The sequence below is a fragment of the Podarcis pityusensis genome, assembly GCF_964106645.2.
Source record: "Podarcis pityusensis genome assembly, chromosome: 1".
NCBI lineage: Eukaryota > Metazoa > Chordata > Lepidosauria > Squamata > Lacertidae > Podarcis > Podarcis pityusensis.
In genome coordinates, this window is record NC_138028.1 from 14137709 (window position 1) to 14154637 (window position 16929).

Consider the following 16929-nt stretch of genomic DNA (forward strand, 5'->3'; position numbering starts at 1 on the left):
GTTTTTAATATTTAATGCTGTATTGTTTTTAATCTCTATTGGGAGCCACCCAGAGTGGCTGGGGAAACTCAGCCAGATGGGCAGGGTATAAATAATAAATTATTATTATTATAATATAAGATAAGATCCTAAACAATATGGAACCATTGAGTTGGTGCCATGTTGTCCAATATACTGTCTTGAATTTGATATTACAGTATCTTAAATCAAAATAGAATTTTGCAACTGTAGGCAAAACATATCAAGGACTTGATCATGTGATCACTGCAGTAAGTTTGTTTACTACCAGTTGCTAGGGAGCATAAGTGGGCAAGCACTGTTGCATTCATGTCCTAGTTGTGAATAACTTCCCAAAGGCTTCTGCATGGCGTTTGTGGGAACAGGATGCTGGGCTAGATGAACTAGCAGGGCTCTTTTTATGTTCTTGCTATAACAGTACCTGTTGAATTTCAGAGCACTAAATGTAATTCTTTTGGCCTTTCCAATATAATATGGTGGTGTTCATGAGAAACTTTTGGAAATCGTTTTTTGTTGTTAAAATAAAATTGCTATTGACAGTCTCAGCCATTTCCCCATATGTTGAGTAGAAAGCAGAAGCAACACTATTTTGGATTAAGTTTGCATTGCTATTTTACCCAACTCTTGGGAAGCCCTAAAATCTATTATTCTAACCTACTTGGTTCTAGGGGATGTCCTTGAAAACAGTCTTTAGTTTTGAGGTCCAAATTTTAACAAGAATGTTCACAAGCTAGAGAAGATTTGGAAGGCATTAATATAATGGGTTTCAAATTGAATACACACCCGTAATAGAAGGCAGTGCACTGACTTCCTTTTGAACTGAAAGGGTTGGGGGTGGGGGGAGAATTACAAGACTGGTAAAAATAAAAGACACAAACATGTTAGTCAGAAACAGTGCTTTTTGAACTGAGGGGGTTGAAAAAAGAATTACAAGGTACAAAAATGTTAGAAACAGTGGCATAATATAAGTCTAAACAAATTTGTTGCAGTAAGATAAGTAATATTTCTGAGCTATTACTTTTTCAAAATGACCCCTTTGACTGTAAGAGTGGCAGGACAATAAAAGTACGGTAATTGCTAAGGGAAGGTGTGAATGAGTATTCCTTCAAGAGGCCTGACATATTTTTTATCAGCCATATTCTGTGGATGGTAATTGATTTATGAATTGGGGCAGTATTGCCTATTAGGCAGTATACTATGTATTTTGCCCTACCAAAACATGGATTCAGGTATCCAAGGTTCTGGGGTTGTAATTATGCAAATACCTAGTAAGCCTAAATCTACAGCAGGGTGACACTTTTATTAGGACCAACTAAAATGGCAAAAAATAATGAGCCAGCTTTCAAGTTCTGCAGAGCTCTTTGTCAGACACAATATTAAACAGTGTGTGTATGTGTGTAAGTTGGGAGTGGTATAGTTGCTCCTCAAGTCTGCAATTTATAACTATCTTAAAGAGGATCCAAGGAGGAGTGTTGTAGGCATAATTGGATTAGACTCTGGAGATACAAGACAGCATGTAATGCTTCTATTTTGGGGCTTTCAAATAATTTAACCCTTTTTTGCCATTTGTAGTTGTAGGCGGCAGCTTACTTTTTGAAATTTTTTTTTTAAAGAAAGGTACTGATTTTTCTGTGGGTTTAGAATATTTTATGTATTACTGTTAAGTTTGTTTTATACTGTATTATCCTATTTTTTCTGCCTTTGAGAAGCTTTCTAAAAGCTTGGATATTAATTTATTACATAATAAAAATACGAAAGCAAGACAGAGACCTGTATTCATGAGGCAGAGAGTGAGATGGGGCCAGTGAAGATGTAATACAGTGTACCTCGGGTTGCATACGCTCAGTGGCGTAGCGTGGGGGGTGCAGGGAGGGCCGGCCGCACCGGGCGCAACATCTGGGGGTTAGAGTTAGGGGGCGCAAATCCACGGGTTAGGGGGCGCAAATTACTTGCCCCGGGTGCTGACAACCCACGCTACGCCACTGCATACGCTTCAGGTTACATACGCTTCAGGTTACAGACTCTGCTAACCCAGAAATATTACCTCAGGTTAAGAACTTTGCTTCAGGATGAGAACAGAAATCATGCTCCAGTGGCGCGGCGGCAGTTTGAGGCCCCATTAGCTAAAGTGGCGCTTCAGGTTAAGAACAGTTTCAGGTTCTGAATGGACCTCCGGAACGAATTAAGTACTTAACCCGAGGTACCACTGTACTACCAACGTCTTAAGCCTTGTTAGTAGATTGGAAGCAGGCTTCCTTCCCAAATACCTGTCCCTTACCAGCTTTAACCACAGTTAAGTGTGGGTCAGCACTGATATTCATGGTAACTAATGCAAGCTAGAGTGGAACTAAACATTTCAAGGGCGACACTACATTTCATTTTCTAACCCATGTGCTTGTCACATGAGTATAGTGGTGGGGACACTGCCAGGTCCAAGAGGAGGGGGAGAAAATAGACACTTGCATGTGCATATGAGGCATATTTTTTCACATATGCAGTGGCATTTTAATACATTTTCAGTCTTCTTCCGGGAAAAAAAGAATGGGTTAGCAGCAATGCCTTCCACGAGTCATACATGGAGTTACACAGTCTTAGGAATCTTTTTGTGATATCTTCAGCCATTGAAGCATAACTGTCTGTCTATAAGAAATAAAGGTAAAGTGTTTTGCTTGTGCAACCAGACATACCTTAGTTGCCTATAAATAAATATTTCACGAGCTGTTTCAAAGGTAGCAAGACTAAGCCCAAAGTTTCTTACCTGTCCAGTTAGTTAGGCACTTCAGAATAAAGTAATGGGAGTTACCTATTCAGTTCTACAATTTACTTCATGGTTCTGAAAGAAACATGAATGCACCAATAAAATAAGATGCAGCTCCATTGTGTCCCCATCTCATAAGAGCATAAGGGTAGCTAGATTATTTATTTATTAAAAATTATACCCTGCTTTTCATCACATATGGGTCAAAAAGAAACTTAAACAATAAAATTATACAATACATTTTTGGAGTAAGAGTGGAAGTGACTAATTAGCTGTCAGAAGGCAAAAGTAGGTGCACAAACTGGAAATGGCTAATGATGGGTGTAATTACAAATGCATGAATCTTTGGCTTAATTAAGGCACCTGTTCATAACATAAATTAGGGATCCCTTCTATCGTGGGTGTATAGCAGGCTTCCTCAAACTCGGCCCTCCAGATGTTTTGAGACTACAGTTTCCATCATCCCTGACCACTGGTCCTGCTAGCTAGGGATCATGGGAGTTGTAGGCCAAAAACATCTGAAGGGCCGAGTTTGAGGAAGCCTGGTGTAGAGAGCCAATATAGAACTAAACTTGATTATGTCCAGGCTCTGGAGTTAGCATTGTTAGGCAAAGAGCCTTTGATCTGAGCTTCAGGGCATTGCACAAAAAGGGGGTTGTCCAAACTAGGTAGTTAGACAAGATATCAGTTGGAAAGGAAGCATGATGTAAGCAGGCTGGAGCCAAATGCAAGAAAGAGTAACAAGCCAGATAAGAAAGCCTAAATTGTTGTCCAGATAAAGTCCTATCATAATCTGGAAGCATTTATAGCTAGGTGGTCATAAGTCAAATCAATGGACTATCTAAGGGGTGGAGCGATACTGGAGCCTGAAGGGAATAGTACTGCCCCATAGCTTTCCACTGTGCAGGCTTCAGTGGCCAATAATAATGGACATCAGCATGCAAAATCACAAGCTCCTGTTTGATCCCATGACCCCTTTCTGACCACAATTCCCCTTTTACTTGAGCAGAGCACTTGAGACTCATTCGCATGTATTTATCCTGAGATGGCAAACCCTTATCTTGCTTCACTCTATAATTTGCTTATAGTATCAAGGGATTACACAAGGACTTAAGTGAGTTGACATTGAAGTAGTGATATATAGAAGTTTTTGTCTTTTCTTAGTTTGCATAACTGACGAGGTATGCAACATGACCTCAGGTATGTAAAGGTGGATGAAATTCAGGAAGCATATATAGTTGAAAATCTCCTATTCTGGCATGCAACAATTGCTGATTCACCGTAACAATCTTGAGTTAACAATCACTGAAATAACTTCAAGTATTCCTGTTTGTGTAAATAAGCCTTTAGTGATTGTGTCCTATGGTTAATTATCTAAGAATAATAATAAAAGGAGATTCAGAATTTATATGCTGCAGATTTACTGTATGTGAATTACTTAAACGTAGTTTGAGGTGTAGCACCAATATATGAAATATTAGGTTTAAAATATCCTTCTCCATGGTTACCAGACCTCAGTTCTAATTCCATAGACTGTTTCAACCATGAGTGTGATAACTAGCGCTTGGACTCAAACCCAGTAACATTTTTCATTTGGTATGATTTGCTGCCATGCTGTGCTGAAGGCACTAGTGTAAGTGTCTTGAGCCATTGCTTAAATAAACCATGAAATCCATCTCAACATGTTTCTCTGAATGACTTAGAAGATTTGCAGCTTCATTTGCTCCTTTATATATCTGCTTTGCCTTTTTATTTTATGGCTATTTTGTAAGTACAATTTTAGATTCCTTGATGCAGAAAAAGACTATAGTAGGGGATGAAATCTCTGTGGTGAGTGCATGTACATCTTTGTTAAAGAGAACTGTGTGAATACAAAGTATTTGTGCATGTATATTTTACTGGATTGGAAACCATAGGTGCAAATCCTGCACTTATTAACTGTGTAATCTTTTCTATCTATCTATCTATCTAGTCTGACGTAAGCACCACTGATTTCAGTGTAACTTACTTTTAGGTAAGTATAGTTGTAGTCTTAGATACACATTCAAGTGAGGATATGCAGTCTATCCATACTTCTTTGGTTTGATTCAAGTGCAGAGTCTGATGTGCATTTAAATTAAAATTGCATTCTTGTGCTGGTTTGTTTTTGTTTTTTTGTTTGCTGCATTGTGTATGACCAGAGTTGGATTAGGGCCAGTATGCTCTAAGCAAAGAAAATAAAAAAAAATACTTGGTGGCTGACTTGGGTATTTGAACCACATCTTGTTTGCTATCATTTTGAACAGAAAGCCATTGTCTTGACTATGTTTGGGGAAAAGTTTGGGCTAGCATAAAGCCAGCTACCTTTGGTATATATCATGTGGTTCTACTTTCGGAAGTGAGAGGAAGCATTTTGTGGTTTTGTATCTTTCAGCCATCAACAGATCAATTAGTGTATCTTTCTAGAACTGCTTTCTAAATTTTATATGTTCTTATTTCCAAAACTTAATCTTAGCTGTACATTAACAGAGTAGTCCTATACATGTTTTTCTTGAAGTCCTATTGAATTCATTGGGACTTACTCCCATATAAAATGTGTACAGGATTACATCCTAACTAAATGCCTTTGCATTTCATGTTCCAAAGTGAGGAGAGAGTAGGAAAATAAAACTTTATTGCTTGCATAAAATAAGTAGAACTTGACATGAAGTAAAATGAAAGATGTGCTGTACTAATTATTTACAGTCTTGTACTGTTTTTACTTATTTACAGTCTTGTACTGTTTTTATAAGGGTGGCGCTGTGGGTTAAACCACAGAGCCTAGGACTTGCCGATCAGAAGGTCAGCGGTTCGAATCCCCGTGACGGGGTGAGCTCCTGTTGCTCGGTCCCAGCTCCTGCCCACCTAGCAGTTTGAAAGCACGTCAAAGTGCAAGTAGATAAATAGGTACCGCTGCGACGGGAAGGTAAACGGCATTTCCGTGTGCTGCTCTGGTTCGCCAGAAGCGGCTTAGTCATGCTGGCCACATGACCCGGAAGCTGTCTGTGGTCAAACGCCGGCTCCTCAGCCTATAGAGCAAGATGAGCGCTGCAACCCCAGAGTTGGTCACGACTGGACCTAATGGCCAGGGGTCCCTTTACCTTTACCTTTACTGTTTTTATAGCACCACCCTCAGTGTAGATCTGGTTTTTGAGTGAGATCTATAGACATTGCAAGCCTATCCCACCACAAAAAACCCTACATTAAAGTGCTTCTAAATCGTTACATTTTTCAAAGCCTGCTTGAAGCTGCTTAAGAAGGAGAAATGGATTTTTTTCCTAATTAGCCCTTGGGGTGAGCTGTTTCACCTATTTCATTTATGGTACTAAATGAATAATAGTATACTAGGCTGGGCAAATGTGGCTATCAGGCTTCGTAACTAATGTTTGCATCAAGGAATGAACTTGATTTTACTTGGTCCACATTTTTCTAAACTGATAGCTAACTTTGGCTTAACGTGAACACACAGCGTGCTCAAGAGTCTCTGCTTTCCTCCTACCCACATTCCTGACCATGCTACACCAAGAGAAACAAACTATAAGCCTTAGTTTGTTGTGTTGTCTGAACCTGGACTTGTGGGTTGTTTCTCTCCTAACCACAAATGGTAGTCAATATATATTCTTCTCCTTCCTGGTTGTGGTTTGTTTAGGGAAAAACAAACCATGAGTGCACAATACAACAAGGAAGGCCTTGTGGTTTGTTGGAAAGTGAGGACTTGGGCAACATGCACCAGTGTGTTGCTTATTCATGCTAAACCAGAGTTAAAGATTTATGGTTTAATGTGAAATGTGGGCACAGTCTAAATCTCTTGAGCAAAAGTAATCAAAAAAGTAACTGTAATTCCTTTTATATTTTGTGTTAAAAAACCCCCTAACATCTTGAAAATCTAGCCAATTACCGTATTTTTCGCTCTATAACACGCACCAGACCATAACACGCACGTAGTTTTTAGAGGAGGAAAACAAGAAAAAAAATATTCTAAACGAAATAGTGGATATATGATTTTTGTGGTTCGTGCTGTGGCCACAGACATGTGATCTGACAGTGATCTGAGTTTGGAGTAGCCCAATGCAAAAATCCTGAGGATCCATGTGGATCCATGCTTTGTAACCACGGAGGAGGGAAGGAAGGGGAACCATGGATCTTCTGCTCATGACTGCAGCAGATCCCCCCCGCCACCCACAGGCATTCGCTCCATAACACGCACAGACATTTCCCCTTACTTTCTAGGAGGAAAAAAGTGAGTGTTGTGGTGCAAAAAATACGGTAAATATCAAAAGGAATTACGTGCTTTATGTAGTTGTAAGCAACAATTTTCCCTTTCAGCTGATCACTTTCAAGAATTCCAGTTTCCTAATAGTTTAATATTTTTGTGTTTTTTTGGCATATGTGCTGAAGTAAATTGCTGACCATTCTAAAAGTAATTACTTTGCCTATACACAGCATACATGAAGATTGCAGCTGTAAAACAAATTGTTCCTAAGTAGCTACATTGGTCAGAAGGACCATTACATATTATTATTATTATTATTATTATTATTATTATTATTATTATTAAACAACAGACTAATTTCCCATTAATCCTAATCCTATGAAGTAGATTTTTAACAAGGTTTTGCAAATAGACCTCTTGGGGCAAGATATTATTAGATTGTCTTTGCCAAGTGAGTCTTTGGTTATGCTACATTTAAATCTAGGTTTCGCAGTTCTGTCCTCCTCTCTTCTTTAATGCATATTTGTAACCACTTGTTGGGTAGTATAAAGTGCTTGGAATGTACTTTTAGAATCAACAAAGGAGAGGGTCGACAACCTGTGCCAGCAACTTTTAAAATTCTACAGATTATGGATATGACTAGATAAGGAAGTATACTTATTGTGCTCTTTAGGCAACTTTCTATGGTCAAGCTGGATTGTCTAAATAAATGGTAGATAGTATTTAACTTGATGTGGCAGCTTCTTCTTCTGGGTGATTAGCTCAAGAAGATTACCAGTTGCTGACATGAATTCTGCGATCTGAGGTGCTTTTTCTTCACTATATAACAGTCCTGTAGTGATGGATCTTAATTTAGGAGCTTCTGTCCATGTTCCATAAAAAGTTTGATGCAGGTCATTTATATGGGGTTGATGTCATGCTAAAAGCAAACTGATACCATTTAATGGGTGCAGATGATGGAGGGGAGGCATTGTTTGAAATTGGAAGTAAGAAAGAGAGCTAATTTGTGCACCAAGTCACAGATTTCCTGACCCTTGTATAAATGCTTACCACTGTTGCTATTCCTTTGTCACTGCAGAAGGTTAGCATGTTTGATCATGGAGATACATTTGCACATGCTGCACAATAATGATTGCTGCTGAAAATAATTACTGCTGTTAATATCTATTGATTTTATATATAATTGGTAGTGGGAACTGTCTTCTATATGGCAGGTAGTAAACAGACTAAATGCTACATTTCTAAAGAGGGGAAATTTAAGTTTCCTTACTTATGTAATAATCACTTCAAAGTTAGCCCGTCTTTTAAAATGCGACACTGCTTTAACAGAGGCAGCAGTTAGTACAACTACACACTTGATGAAGAGAGCTCCTCATGTAAGGTTACCTAATTAGGTGAAATTCAATCCACCATATCTACTTGCTGTCACAACTGTGCTCTGCCTTGTTTCATTAGGCTTTCTTATCTAGGCACGTCACTACCTCTTGTATTCATATAGCTGCACACCAGACCAGAATATCCATTTAAGTAGATTGTAGCACTGTAGCCTTTGCACAGAAACTGTTTTAGATTCCAGCTTTCACTTTTTAAGTTCATTTTTAAATCTCTCTGTGTGGATTTACACATGAGGAACATTCTAAGAATGATTGTTCAAAGCGTCTTAAACACATCAAAAGAGAACATTTGGCAACTGGGGAGGAGCGGCCTGAAACAGAGAAATGGGAAAATAGGCAAAATAATGAAAAAAAAGGTGAGAGCTAGTTAACATAACTTATAGCTATATTATTGTGTTCTTTTTTGTAGCATCATTTTATAGGAGTGAACATAATCTTGTGATTCTGAGCTTTTAAGTGAAAAACACTGCTTTCCTCTGTAGAGGTTTGCATCCATCCAATGATGCTGTCTTTGTACATGCACTTGATTGGAAAGTTGTTTTGCTTTGTTTACATTATGTGTGTTTGAATTCTTTTAAACAAAAGCAAATTTTAGAATTTGTTTTCAATCCTATTTTCTTGTTCTCCTAGCTTGTGTTATATTCCTAATAATAATAATAATAACCACCAGAAGTTTGTGAGAAACAGCTGCCCTGAGCATATATCTGTATATGTTTCTTTATCCTATTGATAGTACCCTGTAAACAAAAGCATTTTGCTAATGATCAACCGCTTCAGTCAGCAGAACTGGTACTACTATAGGTGCCACATAATACCCGTTCTGCATTTGTAAGAACTCAGTTGCTGAGTGTGGCAGCACCTGCACTTTGGAACTCCCTGCCTATTGAGATCAAGCAGGCACCTTCACTGTACTCTTTTTGACACCTGCTAAAAACATTCTTGTATAGATAACAAGCCTACCAAGATGCTTAGAAAGCTGAGGTAATTTTAATCTGTTTTAATATTTTAATTCGTGTATGTTTTAAAGAAGGGTTGTGAATTTTTCTCAATTTTATTGTTTTATCTTTTTGTAAATCACTTTGAGATTTTTTAATAAGCAAGTGGTGTATAAATGGTAGAGGTAGTTCAGCCTTTTGCTACTGATCATAAAAAGATACTGCTGCCATGAGTCACATTATTGATATCTGTGAATAAATGTTTTTTGGGGAAATGCAATTTCCTGGTGCAGGGATCTTTGTTTGTTGTACTGAAATTGGTGCTTATCTGGAGAATTCATAAGTGACCTGGCAGCTGTCTCCCAATCTTCTGATTTGTTTCATGCTGCTGTACGAATCACGGAAAAGACTCACGAGATCTGTATTAGCTTGGCTTGGAGGGGGGGCATATTTGTAAGTTGGAAAAGCTGTGCACCATGTTGCAGTGAACAAGAGACTGCATAGTTGTGAGATTGGAAAGGTTGGTTTGCGTAGTTTAACCTTGTAGCACTGATTTGGAAGGTCATGCCTTAGGCTGTTTTCATAAGTGACAGTTAGAACAGTTTTTGTATTTCCTGTGTCTAAAAATGGAATAAAAAAACCTACGTTACCTAGAATACTCTTTCAATGTTAAAATGGCTGCCTTCATTTTTTTAATGCTTTATTAACAATCACAAGCGTTACATTTCAAGGGGAAATACACTCTTTACATCACTTGTGAAAACACCCTTAAGGTCATTTCATTGTTTTGTGTAGTTGTTACTCATTTGCTGTGTGTGATTCATTTTACTCTTTTCATAGATTTATATAACTGAATCTTTATATCCCAAGTAGAGAAATGTGCCCCCAAATTGTGTGGGGAGACTTGCTTGGGTTTAACTGGAAAAATGTTATCCGTAGATTAGCTAATTAGGGCACCATTTGACTTGGGACTCAAATAAGATTTTAAACTTAGCCCCATTCCAAACAAAGGACCCACTGTGTTTAGGATGGGTCCTTTATCACTTATGGCAGCATACTGGGTGCACGTACTGCAAAAGATACAGTTCTTATGGATCATGACATCCTAGGATCTATGATAACTACATCTTGTGTCTAAGATTCTGCACTGGTACCCGGCAACTTTGCAAGGATCAGCAGGATCACATGTTCCATAGATCTTGTGGCTTGGAAACTAATGTGGCAGTACTGATGGGCTAGGTTTGGGGAGGGTTTACTGATTTTATTTGTTACTATGCAAGATATTTTTGTGTTTTTATATTGTAAATTGCCTTGTAATCCTCGGATGACAGGTGGTATAGAAATTTTAATAAATAAGTAGGTAAATAAAATTAAGCTTCCCTGTTGTTTCCTGATAAGTTTGGATAGTGAAAGGAAGTGGTGACTGTGTTGAGGAGGGCTGGCACTAAGCCGAGCCTAACTTTAGAGCAGGGGTGCCCAAACTTTTTTCAAAGAGGGCCAGATTTGACGAAGTGAACGTGCGTGAGGGCTGGCCAAAGGTGTTGAGCTCTTTTTAGTATTGAAGTTGCTGAGGTTTTTTTTGGATTTTACCCCAGGACATATACTGATACGGGGGCCAGATTAAATCGACTGGAGGGCCGGATTAGGCCCCCGAAACAGACTTAGGACATGCCTGCTTTAGAGGTTGGCTTTTATTTTAGCCTGGGAAAGGGGGCATTCTGCTCCATACTTAGAAAAAATGGCTAGTGGAAATGTGTATGGAAATATGACCATAAAATGGACTGGGAAGTGAGCAAGTGGCTTCAGTTTTCCTTCCCCCTCATGCTGCAATCCTACATGTACTGACCTGGGAGTAAGCCTCATTGAATGCAGTGGGATTTACTTTGGAATAGACATACATAGGATCCAGCTATAAGTTCCTCTGCTGTCTCCTTTCCCTCTTCCCTTTAGCTGTAACATGTAACCATGTTAAGTATATAGATTTTACACATTTCTTTTTATGGGTGCTAGGAATGTAAATAGATCTTTGCCAAAGGTGGCGATTGGTGTAATTAACTTCTGCTGGCACAAAGGTGCTGAAGCTTTCCTAAAGAGGAAGAGTAAAGCAGTACTTAGGTCCAGGATAACTTAGCTAACACTTCTGCCTCCTTCCTAGGATCTGAGGGAGAAACGGCATTTTACGTCTTGCCTGCCATGGAAGCATGCACGAGAGACAGACAGACAGAGAGCCTTCCCAGTGGCCACACCCAGATCCTAGAACATCCTGTGAAATATGGTTGGCCCCATGCCTTGCTGTTTGTTTAAGTCCTTTTTATTCCAATAGACTTTTTGTTCTGTGGGGGACAGTGCATTTTATCATTCAGTTGCTGGTCCTCTTCTTCAATGGATCATAGAATGATTTTTGTAATGGAATTTGCAATGGCAGGATGTAAGTATCGATAAACAGTCCCCCCCCCTCAAGTTAGATATTGCATGTTCCACAAACTCTAGTCTATTACCTTCTCTTCTCTCAGTTTTCCTGCAATACATAGTTCAGGTGGAGAAGATGAGCAGGCAGACATGCAGAACTGTGGAGAATATATAAATTGTTGTGGACCTTTTATAACTACTTCAAGTATCTTCTATTTTTGTAGCACTGCATTGGCTTCTGAGGCTTCTTAATGTGTCCATAGCAACATGTAATTGTATCTTGCTGACAAAATGTTTAATATGTTAGGAATCAGTACATACTCATGAAGACGTGCATAAATTTTAAAATGCACACCGCATGAGATCTATAATCATTTATCCTTTCTGTCTGCTGTTGGAGGTAGGGAAGTGCCACTCCAGAGAATATAATTCATTGTTCACAGCTATGTAAAACTTAAACTTGCATAAAATAGATAAGTTGTCTATTTAAAATAAAATAAAATACTCCTATCTATAGACATGTTGAAAGGGACTGGTTTGATAGGCCAAGTCAGCCAGGCAGTGTTTCTGTAAGTTGTTAGACTTTGTAGACTAAGTGTAGCAGAGTGGAGGTAGAGATGGGCTTCATAGTCCATATTCTGCAAAGCAACTTAACTGCTGTTATGAGCAGAGGTTGTTAGATAGCTGAATGTTCCTGCCTCCATCACACACCTCACCCTGGCATGGTCTTTCTATATAGTGGAGTAGTGTTGTTACTAATTTGTTTCTTGGAATCCTTGCCTGCCTTTTGCACAGGTGAAAACTTTGTTAACCATGAACCTTTAATTTATTTATATATTTAACAAAATAAATTAAGGAAGGGGTTTCAAAACTTTTAAAATTTGGTTATGTCTTGTTTATATTATCATCAAAAAAGTCAATAAAATTTATTACATAATATTCTAAAATGGAGGAGAAAAGTAAAATAAATCCTTTATATTCCAACTAGGAAAATGCCCACCAAATTGGATTTGTTTTGGAATGTATCCATGCAACCAGAACATAGGGTCAAACTCTGGATTCTTACATTTGATGTTGAATCTCCCTACATTCGGGGCTCCCCATCAGCAAACCTGCACTGCCAGCAGCAGCCTTCTAGACTGTAGAAGTTACAGAGTGGGAAGAAGCACCTTGAATATGGTTCAGTTTCATAGTGAGGAGCAAGGCTAGTGGGGAGGAGCCTGTTAAAAGAAACCACACACATATCCCAGCTCAGCACCAGTAGGCTAATGAATGCTGTATCCAGTGCCTCATACAGTAAAATCCACACACTCCTTCTATCCTTCATTTTGTGGACAAAATGCAACAATTACTTTTTTTTTTTTTTTTTGCAATCTAAATTAGAAAAATTCACCATGGCAATGAGAGCTGGCACAGGAGAGCCCAGGCTCCCTCTCTTGTCCTAGACTCTCAGCTAGCAAGACTTTACCCCAAAGATTGAAGCAAGTGATTTTGTAGGCAACATCAGAAAATCATTTTATTTAAAATGCAGCTAGCTTAAATAATCAGAGATGGTTTCTGTGATCAGAAATATATAAAGTTACAGTAGCTTTATTGTTCTATAAAAGGAAGCCTGGTTTTCATGTTTTTTTCCTGGAAACATGAAGTCCATACACAATGTCTCATTTGCAAGCAATCCCGATAACCAGGAAATCTCTTAAAAGTTAACTGTCGAGTTGATTAAGCATTGTTTTTTAAAAGGTTCTTTCAGAATATGCAGGTTCAATTTTGATAGTTTGTTCATAGGGAATTCATTTTTCTGTTAACAGGATATTATAAAGAGTCTATTTGGATTGCAATGCACTGAAACATGAAAACCTAATTCTTTCCTATGTGAAGTCAGATAGGAAATAGGGAGGGAAATCATGTACTAAAGTTGAAGATAAAACAAAGTTTTTCTTTCCTCAAGTTCTAGAGGAATGCAGTGCTGTGGGTTTGAGGTTTTTTTTCCTTTTTAGATAAAGATGTGTTTTTCTTTGAAAATCTTAATGAAAATGGCAATCCCACTGAAACGTCTGAAGTATTGCTTGGGAACTTGTCTCTGATCCAAAGAAGTTAGTTTGGTATGCCTGAGGGCTTAGACACACCCAGGGGTATTTTTTACTCCCTCCACCCCCAGAGCAGCAAGGCTCCCTCCCCCTCCCTTGCTAGATCAGACTGCTTTTGAAAGATTTCAGTGTTTGAAAGAAGCTTGTTATGTGACACAAGGAGGCTGCTATTCAATAAACATCATCCCAAAGCTGCCTTGGACATGCAGAAGTAGTTCTGTGACTCTCTGGATTTTGGTCACTGTTTCCTTTTTTCTTCTTGGCAATAAAGCAGTTAATTATCATTTCATTACTACTGGGAGAGTTACAAGAGAGAAGGTTTTCCTTCTGAAGCCAAGGTTTGTGTTCACTCTTTATTATTTGAGGAAAGCATATCATCCCTCAACAGCACTTTCCTTCCTGCTGCTTCTACAATTCCAATAAGCAAAGTTCTACTGGATTGTATTATGTGACACACATTGAAAGATGTAACTTTAACTTGTGCTTGATTACACCTTGTGTAGGTAAGACATGTTTTATTGTGTTAATTAGCTGAGGCCAAGTATAGTGTTGCATATATGAGCTGGAAGTTCAAGTTCAGCCATGAGGTGGCTTGGTAGCCTAAGTTTGCTGCCCCACAGTCTCAGAACTCCATCTGTAATAAGGGGAGAAAGTTGTCTTACCTTATAGGCTGTTCTAAATATTATTGATGACTGAGTCAAATGTACAGACATTAGTCTCTGCATAATGCAGCCCTTCCAGAACTGTACAGCTTCACATTGCAGGATTGTGTGTGTGCGGAGGAGGGGGGATCATATTTGAATGCTCCCCTTTGTAGTATTGTATTTATATGGTAAGCCATCACGTCAAAGAGATGGTAAGGCTGAATGTTGGCTTTTGCCTTCCAGTTGACCCTGAGATGGTGAATGTGAAACAGTTTTACTTTAAAAAAGTGTTACATAACTATCAAAAGGGCCATGTGTGGTGTTCATGTGTTCACCAGGGCTCTTCTGCCAGTTCTTTCCTACTTCAATTCTTTGTACTCCATCAAAATCTGCTCTCGAAGCATCATTTGATATGGAGTGATGTGATACAGCAAAAAGGAAAAGGCCAGCATAGTGTAGTAGTTAGAGTACTGAACGAAGACCTGGGAAACCAGAATTCAAATCCCACTCAGCCATGAAGCTTATGGGTGACCTTGGGCCAAGTCATTATCTCTCAGCCTAACGTATCTTAAAGAGTTGTTGTGAGGATAAAATCGAGAGCGATAGAAGTGTGTATGCCACTTTGAGCTAAATAGAGAAAAGATGTGATGTACCGTACATGCATTACAGACAACTCCCTGTTTGCTGGGGGAGAAATAAACTTAAATAAACATAAGACTGTATGGATCTCAGTCTAATATACTGCATGCAATGAATATATATTTGCAACACCTTTAACATGCCTTTTGTTACTGTTTTATAAGCATGTCTTCCAAAAACATTTTCTGTAGGTATTGTATACCATTCATGATTGCATATTTTTACTTAAGAAAATAAAAACAATGGACAATTCTGAAGAATCCAAGCAAATGGTTTGGCACAGGATAACACAGTCCTTTTCTCCAGTTGTCCTGTGATCCTACCCCATGTACCATGGGAACTGCTGCGCCAAAGTCTTGTCGAGAGCCAGTGTGGTGTAGTGGTTAAGAGCGGTGGACTCGTAATCTGGGGAACCGGGTTCGCGTCTCCGCTCCTCCACATGCAGCTGCTTGGGCCAGTCACACTTCTTTGAAGTCTCTCAGCCCCACTCACCTCACAGAGTGTTTGTTGTGGGGGAGGAAGGGAAAGGAGAATGTTAGCCGCTTTGAGACTCCTTAAAGGGAGTGAAAGGCGGGATATCAAATCCAAACTCTTCTTCTTCTTCTTCTTTCTTCTTGTTTAACATTCTTGCATGGTGCAACTGTAGGCTTCTCGTGCTCATTTAGGAAAAATAAAAGTATCTTAGGCTGTGCACACATTACTGTTTATTCTGGCTCCAGTTTGCTCTCACTGCTGTTGTTTGAAGCCATGTGCACATGATGTGAGCCACAATCCATATCTATCCTGTAGTTTCTTGAGAAATATTGCTGTTTGATGCATTTCCCCTCAAACCAGCTTTCATCCAATTTGAAAACACAAGACACATTCACTTTGCAGTTAAGCTGAGGTGTGTACATTTGAGAGAGCCATTATACTTATGCAGATGGCAGCTTTGTGAATGTGAGTTTAGGATGGGGTGGGGGGCTTGCAGACATTGGGAAACCAAGCAGGAAATGCACATTGGGTGAAGACATTCCCATTGCTTATCTGGTGTGTACAGCAATGTTCAAATGCAACTTGAAGCACAGCAGGGAAAAATGACCTTACTGTGTTTTAAACAACTAATGGAGACATAGCCTTATTTATGCATACAAATAAATTTGCCACTGTGAGAATATGTACTGGAATTAATAGCTTCTCAATGTCCGACTTCGCTGCTAAGTAGATTTTTCATTAAGATCTAAAATTAGCTGTGGGCCTTAGCTCTGCTATTCTAACAACAAAAATTTAATTATTCACTTTGAAAGCAGTAGTTTTGACAAGGCAGAAGCTTTCTTCCTAGTGAATCATCTGCATAAAAACATGTTTGCCTAACATTTTAATGCTGCAGTAGCCTTAGTAGTATTTTTATCAATATGTTAAAACAAGAATTCTGCTGCTGGAATTATGTGATAAAAGTATCTCTTAGATATTGGTTTACTTTAGACTTGCCCAGCCTGGTGTTCTTCATATGTTGTTGGACTCCCAACTCTCTTCGGTCCCAGCCAGCATGTACAATGGTGAGCTATCATGGATGCTTTATTCCAGAGTATCTGAGGCCACCAGGTTGGGGAAGACTGGTGTAGACCATGCCAACACAGATCTGATATTTGTGGGGAAAAGAATGCACATTTCTTCCACAAAGTAAGTATGCCCCCAAGAGCCTCATTGAAACTATCAAAGTGTCTGTTGATCCCTGCCCACATAAATTTGTGAAGCACAGTGACCGAGGTGGCACCCCTCATTAACATGCTCTGTGTTCAGGGGTTATTGGAGTTTCATTCCAAAACATCTGG

General features: G+C 38.9%; 1 protein-coding gene across 8 annotated transcripts in view; it reads left to right on the forward strand.

Annotated features, from left to right (window-relative positions):
* The window catches only part of PPP1R13B (protein phosphatase 1 regulatory subunit 13B), a 66828-nt gene that overhangs the window by 4842 nt on the left and 45057 nt on the right, over positions 1–16929 (forward strand). The window contains exon 1 of one of the 8 annotated variants that reach the window (XM_081010731.1): positions 8554–8757. The exons of 5 other annotated variants lie outside the window; for them this stretch is intronic. In XM_081010731.1, the coding sequence (XP_080866857.1) occupies positions 8632–8757 (126 nt within the window). In that variant the 5' untranslated portion in view covers positions 8554–8631. Of the gene's footprint in view, positions 1–8553; positions 8758–16929 lie in introns of those variants that run through there. 2 more of the 8 variants (XM_081010730.1, XM_081010737.1) reach the window with 2 other exon arrangements.